The 11,705-nt window shown below is 39.5% G+C and overlaps 1 protein-coding gene across 1 annotated transcript in view; it reads right to left on the bottom strand.

Moving 5' to 3' along the window:
* IL1RAPL1 (interleukin 1 receptor accessory protein like 1) overlaps window positions 1–11,705 on the bottom strand; it is a 1,368,310-nt gene that overhangs the window by 12,433 nt on the left and 1,344,172 nt on the right. The window contains exon 10 of the mRNA XM_045472042.1: window positions 188–358. Coding sequence (XP_045327998.1) covers window positions 188–358 — 171 coding nt within the window. The remainder of the gene's footprint in view (window positions 1–187; window positions 359–11,705) is intronic.

Below are 11,705 nucleotides of genomic sequence, written 5' to 3'. Positions count from 1 at the left end.
ACAATGAAAGTGGCTCCTCAGGGGTGTCAAAAATTAAGTTTCATATGAATACATAATGACATTTCTTTCTTGAGACACTGATAGACACGGTTTTTGATGTAGAGAACCAAAAGTTAAAATTCTGCCTAAAAAATGATGATAGACACACCAAGAATATGCACACTCTCAACTGAAAACATTAACTTACTTCCAGTTGGGATTAAATCTCTGTCTGGTATAAACAACTTATATCCGTAATGCTTTTCAAGCATGTCAGGTAGGATTTCAAGAGCAAAGCGTTCTTCTTCTCCCGTCTCTTGATTCCACTGGTCAGGATCCACTTTGGTGTATGATAAATAGGCATCATAATCTTTATTGTCTGTCAAAAACATTACAGAGCAAAGTTGAAGGCACTACATTCCACAGAAAACAACAGGACATGAAAACATTCAAGTCTTTTCAAAAACACCTCTAAATGTTCTGCTTCGGGGAGACCAAAGACGGAAGTCTATTCATTTCCAATAAGAAGTCAATAACGCCAAATATTCTGGAACTAATTTGGAGGTTACAAACTCACATTTTTATTTTTGTTGTTGTTGTTGTGAGAACAGTAGTAAAAACAAAATCAACGACAAGAGCAATGAAATGTTAACTTCGAACATTTTTGATGCATGGATGATGGAGCATCTTGACTGCTTATAAAAGGCACATAACTGAGTACTATGCTCTTACTCTAAATAATTGTACATTCAACTAATCCTGCCTTTGGTCATTTTACTCTGTTGAAAAAAAGAAAACTGCACCTGGCTTGACCATAGAGGAATGATATTTTGATGGTGGGTACTGTACTGATTTTCTGTTGGGGAGAAAATAAAAGCTTGGAATTATTAATTTTCTCCTGGGAGCCAGTTCTGGGACTTGGGGAATGAGAATGTTATTATACTGAATTATTTTAGAAAGCCATATTGTTTTGCTGATCTCTGTTTATCTCACACGTAAAATATTGCCAGATATTTTTTATTATTTGACCATAAGAATAAAAAATAATTACAATATAAGTGAATGAAACTTAGTTGTCAAATCTGTTTCTTTCCTCATTCTTTCCCCTTTTTTACATGGAAACTCTTTAAATATTTGATGACTACTATCATGCATTATCTTTATCTTAATTGTTTAACATTAAACATCCCAAATTTCATATTGGTTGTTTCTAATTAAAATAAGTCATTTCTCTTCTGCACAGTCTTTCATTCGTCAGTTGCCTTTTCAGAACGTGATTATCCGGATTCATAATTCATCTCAATTCTAAATACTATCAGTATGTTGAGCTTACCAAATACCAATATCCTTAGCTCTCTTTTGTACTTCCCTGATGATTGTCAGCGTATTACTCAGTTATCAGATCAAGTTGAATCAAAACATTCCTAAATTTCAGAACAAAATGAGCTTTGCATTTGGCACAGAACATTTAAAACGCTGGGGCTATAAAACATCAAAGATGGATGGACGTCCTTGACCGTTGCTCTGGGTGGCTTTGAGACACTCCTTTTGACTTTGGTGACACTATAGCTCACTTTCAGAGATTCATATGGGTGTGTTCATTTCAGTAGTCTGACAGTCCTGAGCCAGCTAGAAGTCATTCTATAAGTAAAACTTGTTAGGGCAAACTCAGAAAACTGTTAACTGTATCTGAAGTTAAAACAGGTATGTAAGAAACTAACAACTCCACTATGGGATACCTGAATGAAAATCTTTAGATATAGAAGACTTTTTAAAAAAAATAAAGCAGGTTTCAGGTTGGAAAAAAGTCTAGAAAATAGCAATCATCCAAACATGCCATATTTTGATACTTGGTATTTTCTTTATTCTTCAACCAGGAAATAGCTCTACATAGTATAAATAAAATTCCATTTTCACCAAAAATAATAATTATATTTGCTATAGCATGTCGATGTAAACAGTTTAGTTGAATAAGAAATCATAGAAAATAGCATATAGTAAAGCTAGTATGTAATACCAGTTAATATTTAATTAAAATGTCCATGCATTAGATATTCACAAGCCATATCTATGAGACATAATCGGTAGCTTCCAATCTAGTAGGCGATGTAGACAGCTCAATGGTTTATTTCTAGGGGACAAACATGTTGCTAAGAGTAGTAAAGGGGTCATGGCCCAAAGGGAGTGTTCCTTAAACCAGACTGTGGATGGTAGAATGATTTCATGCATATACTATTTTTGTCTTAGAAGTTGTTCTCTTCCAGTTTGCTACAAGGCACTATAACATGTTGAAGTTTGCCCAATTCTGGGGAGCCTAATGACTAGATCATCATTCCTAGCCCTTTACCTTCTTTAAGCTTAAAAATACTTGAAAATCAGGGGCACCTGGGGAGCTCGATATGATAACTGACCAACTCTTGATTTTGGCTCAGGTCATGATCTCATGGTGGTCAGATCAAGCTCTGGCTTGGGCTCAGCACTGCCCGCGGAGCCTGCCTAAGATTGTCTCCCTCTCCTTCTGCCCCTCCCTTGCTTGCTTGCGTGCGGCACATGTTCTCTCTCTCAAACTGAGGGTTGCTGGAGGCGTGTTGGGTGAGGGGATGGGCTAAATGGATGATGGGCATTAAGGAGGGCGCTTGTTGGGATGAGTACTGGGTGTCATATATAAGTGATGCGTCACTAAATTCTACCCTTTTAAAAAATTTTTTTTAAGTTTATTTATTTTGAGGGAGAGAGGGTGCAAGCAGCGTACTGGCGGAGAGATATGGGAGAGAGAGAGTCCCAGGCAGGCTCCACACTGCGAGCGCAGAGCCTGATGTGGAGCTCGAACCCATGAACCGTGAGCTCATGACCTGAGCTGAAACCAAGAGGCAGACACTTAACCAACTGAGCCACTCAGGTGCCCCTGAATCACTAAATTCTACTCTCGAAATCATTATCACACTATATGTCAACTAACTGGGATTTATTTTTTTTTAACATTTTTTTATTTTTTGGAGGGCGCCTGGGTGGCTCAGTTAGTTGAGTGTCCGACTTCAGCTCAGGTCATGATCTCACAGTCAGTGAGTTCGAGCACCCCGCCTGTGCTGACAGCTCAGAGCCTGGAGCCTGCTTTGGATTCTGTCACCCTCTCTCTCTGCCCCTTCCTGGCTCACACTCTGTTCTGTCTCTCAAAAATGAATAAATGTTAGAATTTTTTTTTAAAAGAATATATTTTTTAATTATTTTAATGTTTATTTATTTTTAATGTTCATTTATTTTTGAGAGAGAGAGAGAGAGAGAGAGAGTAGAGTGGGGGAGGGGTAGAGAGAGAGGGAGACGAAGAATCTGAGGCAGGCTCCAGGCTTTGAGCTGTCATCACAGAGCCCGATGCGGAGCTTGAACTCACAAACCGCGAGATCATGACCTGAGCCGAAGTCGGACGCTTAACCGACTGAGCCACCCAGGTGCCCCAACTAACTTGGATTTAAATAAACTTAAAAAGTTAAAAAAAAAAAAGGACAAAAAATTGAAAATCATATCAATATGAACACCAATAAGAACAGAGCACTCAGAAGAGATGAAAACAACTGGTCCAATGATACTGGTAAGTTCCAGCTTGATATCACTGTTGCTTACACGATACTGTTTCTCTGCCTCTTCCATGGACATTGCTCTTACACCTCATAAATGCTGTTGTTCCTCAAGATGTTTTCTGTGACCGGCTTCATTTGTCTCTCAGCCTACTTTCCCTTAAAAATCTCCTTTCCTGGAGCTGCTGGGTGGCTCAGTCAGTTAAGCATCTGAGTTTGGCTCCGGTCATGATCTCATGGTTCGTGAGTTCAAGCCCGGAGTGGGGCTCTGTGCTGACAGCTCAGAGGGGATTCTGTGTCTCCCTCTCCCTCTGCCCCTCTCCCCTGCTCACGCTCTGTCTTTCTCTCAAAAATAAATAAATATGAAAAAAAAATTCTAAATCTCTTTTCCTCCTTTGACATCAATAATCACATCTATAGATAATTCCCTAATTTAGATGTACAGACCTGTTTTCCTTCTCAAGAACTAGCTACTATACCCCACTTTCACCTGTAACCTGGACCCCTTAATCCGGATGCTGACAACATAACATGGTTCTGATCTCATGCTCTGTTCTTCACCTTTTATTTCACTGTAAGGTTAATAACATTACCATCTTACTTCTTTATTCTCCAAATGTCAGATGTATGTTCTGCTTATCCTTTTTAATTACTGATAATACCATAGACATTCATTGGTAAAAGTCCTTTGGATTCTGTTTCCAACCCAGGTTGGGTCCTACTCATTTCTTAGCTGTTATAATTCTATTTTAGTAGGTCTTCCTTCTGTTTCTTTCTCCTTCTGGCCCATTCCACATACAGTTGTAAAATTTATCTTTCCAAATATCACCACTGATTATGTTTATAGTATCTTGGAAAATATTTATGGCTTCTCATTGCCAAAAACCAGCAGCTAGATCTGGAGTGAATTTCTTTTGAATTTGAGTCTGACATCTTTGACTTGGAGGTGATCTCTTTTCTCATGTATGATATTATTGTGCTCACATCTTTTCTTTTTTCTTTGACTACAATATCCTTGACTGACACATGTCACTAGGGCTTAGTAGATGCTCAAACCGAGCGTGTTAAATAAACGAATAATCTTTCATTTGGGTATCACATGACTTCTATCTTAATAGCCAGTGTGGGGATTTTCTCAAGACCTGGACTATTTCCTAGGAGAGGTGGCTTTGGAGATATACACTCCATGCTGCCTGGACTCCTCAAGGAATTACTAGAAGCTGTGGGGTCAGCATTTAGCAAGGTTCCTTTGGAATAGTCTTAAACTGTAGTTGCTCACCGTGACTCCATAGAAGACTTTAGAGTCCTTGTAAGCTCCTCTGAAAAAGTGGTTTTCAGACTTGAGTATGAATGACTACAATTTGGAGGGCTTGGTAAATATGGGTTGCTGGGCCCTACCTTCAGAGTGTTCCATTCAATATTTCTAGAATAAGTCCTGAGAATTTGCATTTATAGCAAGCTCTCAGGTGCTGCTGCTGCTGGTCCAGGGACCACACTTTGAGGAACTCTGCTCTAGGACAGGATATAGACATCCAGAGGGCTCAAAGGTATCAAAGAACTGCAGTCGGCTGACGGTAACTGACCAGAGAACAACAAAAACTAAACACTGCAGCATTGGGTCCATCGTAAACGGGGCTAATACTTACAGGGGATGTATTCTAAACAAAAAAGCTGAAGATCCACACTTCCATCAAAAAGAAAATAGATTCTTGCCTAGAATAATATATATATTAACCATATTAAGCCTAAATAAACCTCAGGAATTGGTACTAAAGCCTCAGTCACTTTTCTATCTTTTTATGTCATCTGGACAAATTTATAGTAGTTAAGCTAATATCTCTCAGGTCAAAAGAAGTTGCTCACATGCAGATAATCTTGGTAGGAAACGTGGCCCAAAAGCCCCTTCCGAATATCTGCATCTTCAAATCAACGGCACACTTGATTGATATCTAATTCCTCTCTTTCCCCAGAGTCGATGCCAGAGCAGTAATGGGCTAAGCATTTATTTACTACCAGAAGCAAACTCCTGATTTGAAAGTTACCAGACTGCAAACGTCGTGCCAGATACCATACTAAATTCAGCAGTGTGTTCTGACTCAAAATGATTTCTATTGTAAGGTTTCTTCTGTTTTCCCAATTCCCAGACAAATATGAATCTTGGGTAACATGTCTTCGATTTTGTTTAATATCTGTAAGCACATAAACTGGCTAATCTTTATGTGTCTGAGTTTTATGTGATTGGAGAAACTTCGGAAAACTGACATTTTTATAACCATAGGAAGAACAAAATTATGCTAAGGTTTTTAAAGAAAGGGTCTGTGATATTTTCAATTCAACATAAGTTTATAAATAGCTTAAAAATGGTTAATCATAAGAGGGTACTGCAAGAGTATATTTCTTATTCTAAACTTTATTCTTTAAATTTTATTTTCTGTAATTGAAACCTGCGACTGGAATTCTGTTCACTGCAGAGATGGAAAACAGCTGGTGTACGTACTCTTTGCAATAGTTTGCACAAATTCAAATAGAGTCATTGATTTACTCTTCCCATGACTTTGAAGCGATTCTGATTGCAATATTCAACAAAAAAAAAATGAACAACAGGAATGACATCAGCAAAACGGACAAAGAAAACATCCATGCATAAATCCCCTCAGCCATGGTCCAGAGCAAGTCCTGCTCACCCAGGGACCTGGTGGGAGTCACATCTGTCCAAGCACTGCCCTGCTGAGCAGGATCCTAGAGGCAGGTCCATACGCCCAGGTGCCAAAGAAGATCCTAGCCCACCCGAGCCTCTGGTAACAAGCCTGCCAAACATGGACCCTGCTGCAGACCCAGCAAGAGCCTCAAAACTGGCTCCAACTTAGCATGGCTGCAACTCTGGAGGTAATCCCACTGGCTTGGGGAACAGATCGGAGAAGGATTTCACCTGCTGAAATCATTCTGTAAAGACTACAACAGGTATTTGTTCCTTCAAATGCACAGACATCAATGCAAGGGTACATAGATCATGAAGAATCAGGAACTAATGAAGTTCCATTAACCAACCCCAAAGAAGTGGAGATCTACAATCTGTTTGACAGAGAATTCAAAATAATCATCTTAAAGAAACTGAACTGTCGAAACCTTTCAGGACAGGAGGGAATGGGGTAAAAAATTCAGAGCGATGAAAGTTAAAAACGTCAACCAAGAATACAAGAATACTATATCAGAAAAGTAGTTCTTCAAAATTAAGGAAAGAGAAAGTCATTCCCAGACAAACAAAAGCTAAGGGAGTTCATCACCACTAGACCAGCCTTACAAGAAATGCCAAAAGAAGTTTTTTGAGTTGAAATAAAAGGACATTAAGTAAGAACGTGAAAACCTAAAAATATAAAACTCAATGTTAAAAGCGAATATATAGTCAAATCCAGAACACCCTAATACTGTAATGGCAGTGTAAATCACATACATTGACTAATCTTTTTTATTTGTTACATTTATTTATTTTTGAGAGGCAGAGAGAGACAGAGCACAAGTCGGGGAGGGACAGAGAGAGAAGGAGACAAAGAATCTGAGGCAGGCTCCAGGCTTTGAGCTGTCATCACAGAGCCCGACACGGGGCTTGAACCCACGAACCATGGCATCATGACCTGAGTCGAAGTCAGACGCTTCACTGACTGAGCCACCCAGGTACCCCATATATTGACTAATCTTAATGTGTCTGAGCTTTACACGACTGGAGAATCTTTGAAAAACTGATAAAAAAAATCACTTATATCTCTAGTATAAAAGTTCATGAAAAGAATATTAAAAATAACTATAATTATTTGTTCTAGTTCAGTGAAAAATACTATTTTTTTATCTTTCTTTTACTGTTGAGAGAAAGAGAGACAGAGAGACAGAAAGAGAATAAGTGGGGGAGAGGCAGAGAGAGAAGGGGACAGAGTTTCTGAAGCAGGCTCTGTGCTGACAGCAACAAGCCTGATGTGGGGCTCAAACTCACAAACCATGAGCTGAGCTGAAGTCGAACTCTCAACTAAGCCACCAAAGTGCCCCTATTGGCATTTTGATAGGGATTGCATTAATTCTGTAGATTGCTTTGGGCAGTATGGACATTTTAGCAATATTTTCTCTTCTAATCCACGAGCATGGAATGTATTTCCATTTGTTTGTTGTCTTCAACTTCTTTCACCAGTGTTTCATAGTTTTCCGAGTATAGTCTTTCACCTGCTTAGTTAAGTTCATTCCTAGGTAAGTTTATTCTTTTTGGTACAGCTGTAAATGGGACTGCTTTCCTAATTTCTCTTTCTGTTGCTTCATTACTGGTGAATAGAAATGCAGTAGGACAAATAATCTAAAATTTGAATGGAACAACAAAAGAACCTTGAATAGCCAAAAGAAACTTGAACAAAAAAAACAACAAAACAAAGGTAGAGGTATCACAGTTCCAGATTTCAAGTTATACTGTAAAGCTGTAGTGATCAAAACTGTATGGTACTGGCACAAAACTAGACATATAGATCAATGGAACAGGATAGAATGCCCCCAAACAAACCCATGACTATATGGTCAATTAATCTTCAACAAAAGAGGCAAGAATATGCAGCGGGAAAGACAGCCTCTTCAACAAATGGTGCTGGGAAAACTGGACAGCGAAATGTAAAACAATGAAACTGGACGACTTTTGTACACCATACACAAAAATAAACTCGAAATGGATGGAAGACCTAAATGTGAGACCTGAAAGCATAAAAATCCTAGAAGAGAGCATAGGCAGTAATTTCTCTGACATCAGCTGTCGCAACATTTTTCTAGATATATCTCCTAAGGCAAGGGAAATAAAAGCAAAAATAAATTATTGGGACTACATCAAAATAAAAACTTATGCACAGTAACAGAAACAATCAACAAACATAAATGGCACCCTACAAAATGGGAAAAGATATTTGCAAATGGTATGTCTGATAAAGGGTTAGTATCCAAAATGTATAAAGAGCTTACACATCTCAATGCCCCCCAAAAGAAATAATCCAATTAAAGCATGGGCAGAAGACATGAACAGACATTACTCCAAAGAAGACATCCAGAAGACTAAAAGACACATGACCAGATGCTTGATATCACTCATCATCAGGGAAATGCAAATCAAAACTATCATGAGATATCACCTCACACCTGTCAGAATGGTTAAAATCAAAAACACAAGAAACAACAAGTGTTGGTGAGGATGGGGAGAAAGGGGAACGCTCTTGCACTGTTGGTGGGAATGCAAACTGGTGTAGCCACCATGTAAACAGTATGGAGTTTCCTCAAAAATTTAAAAACAGGACTACTCTATGACACAGCAATTGCACAACTGGGTATTTACCCAGAAGAATACGAAGGATATACACACCCATATGTTTATTGCAGCAGTATTTACAATAGCCAAATTATGGAAGCAGCCCAAGTCTCCACTGATAGATGAATAGACAAAGATGTGGTATATATATATGTGTGTATATATATATGTATACACACATATATATACACATATATACACTGAATAATACTCCATTATATATATATATATATATATATACATATATATATATACACATATATATACACATATGTATATATATGTGTATATATATATATGTATGTATATATATATATATAATGGAGTATTATTCAGTTATAAAAGAAGAATGAAATGTTGTCACGTGCAACAACATGGGTAGAACTACAGAGTATTATGCTAAGCAAAATAAGTCAGTTAGAGAAAGATAAATACCATATGATTCACTCATATGTGGAAATTAAGAAACAAAACAAATGGACAAAGGGAAAAGAAAAGAGACAGACAACCAAGAAACAGACTCTTAAGTATAGAGAACAAATTGATGGTTACCAGAGGGGAGGTGGATGGGAGATGGATGAAATAGGCAAAGGGGATTAAGAGTACACACACACACACACACACACACATATATATATATATATATATATATATATATATATTTAATTTTTATTTATTTTTGGGGGGGCAGAGAGGGAGAGAGAGAGAGAGAGACACAGAATCCAAAGCAGGCTCCAGGCTCTGAGTTGTCAGCACAGAGCCCAACGTGGGGCTCGAACTCAGGAACCGCAAGATCATGACCTGAGCCAAAGTTGGACCACTTAACTAACTGAGCCACCCAGGCGTCCTGAGAATACACATATCTTTAAAAAAAAAATTTTTTTTATGTTTATTTAGTATTGAGGGAGAGAGAGACAGAACCCGAATGGGGGAAGGGGCAGAGAGAGAGGGAGACACAGAATCTGAAGCAGGCTCCAGGCTCTGAGCTGTCAGCACAGAGCCCGACTGCAGGGCTGGAACCCACGAACCGCGAGGTTGTGACCTGAGCTGAAGTCCGACGCTTAACCGACTGACCAACTTAGGTTCCCCAGCATAGATTTTAAAAAGACCTTCTTTGTGTTCCTATGATTTCAGGTTGCGCAGCCAAGCCCCTCCCCCTTCTGGACCTAAAGGTGTCACCTGTGTGGGTCGTGCTGGAGTGGGGACCCTGCCTCCTGCAGGTGCTCAGCAGGAAATCAACCAGAGGCCTGCAAGCAGCCTGGACTTTCGCAGCCAGGAGGGAGGGAAGGGCCCTTGTAGGACACGGAGGGCCCGGGTCAGCAGGGACGCCCTGCTCCTCCAGCAGTGAGATCATGACCTCAGCTGAAGTCGGATGCTCAACCAACTGAGCCACCCAGGCGCCCCGAGACTACACATAACTTGATGAGCACTGAGCAATACGTGGAACTATGGAATCAGTATATTGTACACCTGACACTAATATAACACTATATGTTAGCTACACTGGAATTAAAATAAAATTAAAAATAACAACTATAGGGGCGCCTGGGTGGCGCAGTCGGTTAAGCGTCCGACTTCAGCCAGGTCACGATCTCACGGTCCGTGAGTTCGAGCCCCGCGTCAAGCTCTGGGCTGATGGCTCAGAGCCTGGAGCCTGTTTCCGATTCTGTGTCTCCCTCTCTCTCTGCCCCTCCCCCGTTCATGCTCTGTCTCTCTCTGTCCCAAAAATAAATAAACGTTGAAAAAAAAAAATTAAAAAAAAAAAAATAACAACTATAGCTACAATAATGTATGAATGGATACACGATATAAAAAGATGTAAACTATGACAACAACGGCATAAATAGGAAAGCAAAAGTATAGACTTTTTTTAAAAGTTTATTTATTTATTTTGAGAGACAGAGAGAGAGAGAGAGAGAGAGAGAAAGAAAGAGAGTGAGCGAGTGGGGGAGGGGTAGAGAGACGGGAAGAGAGAGAATCCCAAGCAGGCTCATTGTTGTCAGAGCAGAGTCCAAGGCAAGGCTTGAACTCATGACTGTGAGATCATGACTTGAGCCAAAACTGAGTCTGATGCTTGTTTAACTGACTGAGCTACCCAAGTGGCCCAACTGTAAACTTTTTGTATGCAATTGAAGGTAAGTTGTCATCAATCTAAAATAGTCTGTTAGCAGCGCCTGGGTGGCTCAGTTGGTTAAGTGTCTGACTTTGGCTCAGGTCATGATCTTGCAGTTCATGAGTTCAAGCCCTGTGTTGGGCTCTGTGCTGACAGTTTGGAGCCTGGAGCCTGCTTCAGATTCTACGTCTCCCTTTTTCTCTTCCCCTTCCCTGCTCATGTTCTGTCTCTCTTTCTCAAATAAATAAATAAATAAATAAACAAACATTAAAAATTAATTAATTAATTAATTAAACAGTCTGTTATATCTATTAGATGTTTCATGTAAACTCATGGTATCCACAAAGAAGAAACCTACAGTAGCTACACAGAAGTTAAAGAGAAAGGAATTAAAGCATATGAGTTAAAAAAATCACAACAGGGGCGCCTGGGTGGCGCAGTCGGTTAAGCGTCCGACTTCAGCCGGGTCACGATCTCGCGGTCCGTGAGTTCGAGCCCCGCGTCAGGCTCTGGGCTGATGGCTCAGAGCCTGGAGCCTGTTTCCGATTCTGTGTCTCCCTCTCTCTCTGCCCCTCCCCTGTTCATGCTCTGTCTCTCTCTGTCCCAAAAATAAATAAACGTTGAAAAAAAAATTAAAAAAAAAAATCACAACAGAAGGCAGCAAGAGAGGAAGAAGAAAAAGAAACAACAACAAAAAACAAACAGAAAATAACTAACA

Source organism: Leopardus geoffroyi, chromosome X (genome assembly GCF_018350155.1).
Source record: "Leopardus geoffroyi isolate Oge1 chromosome X, O.geoffroyi_Oge1_pat1.0, whole genome shotgun sequence".
In the NCBI taxonomy this organism is placed as follows: Eukaryota; Metazoa; Chordata; class Mammalia; order Carnivora; family Felidae; genus Leopardus; species Leopardus geoffroyi.
This window is presented reverse-complemented; position numbering and strand designations above follow the sequence as displayed.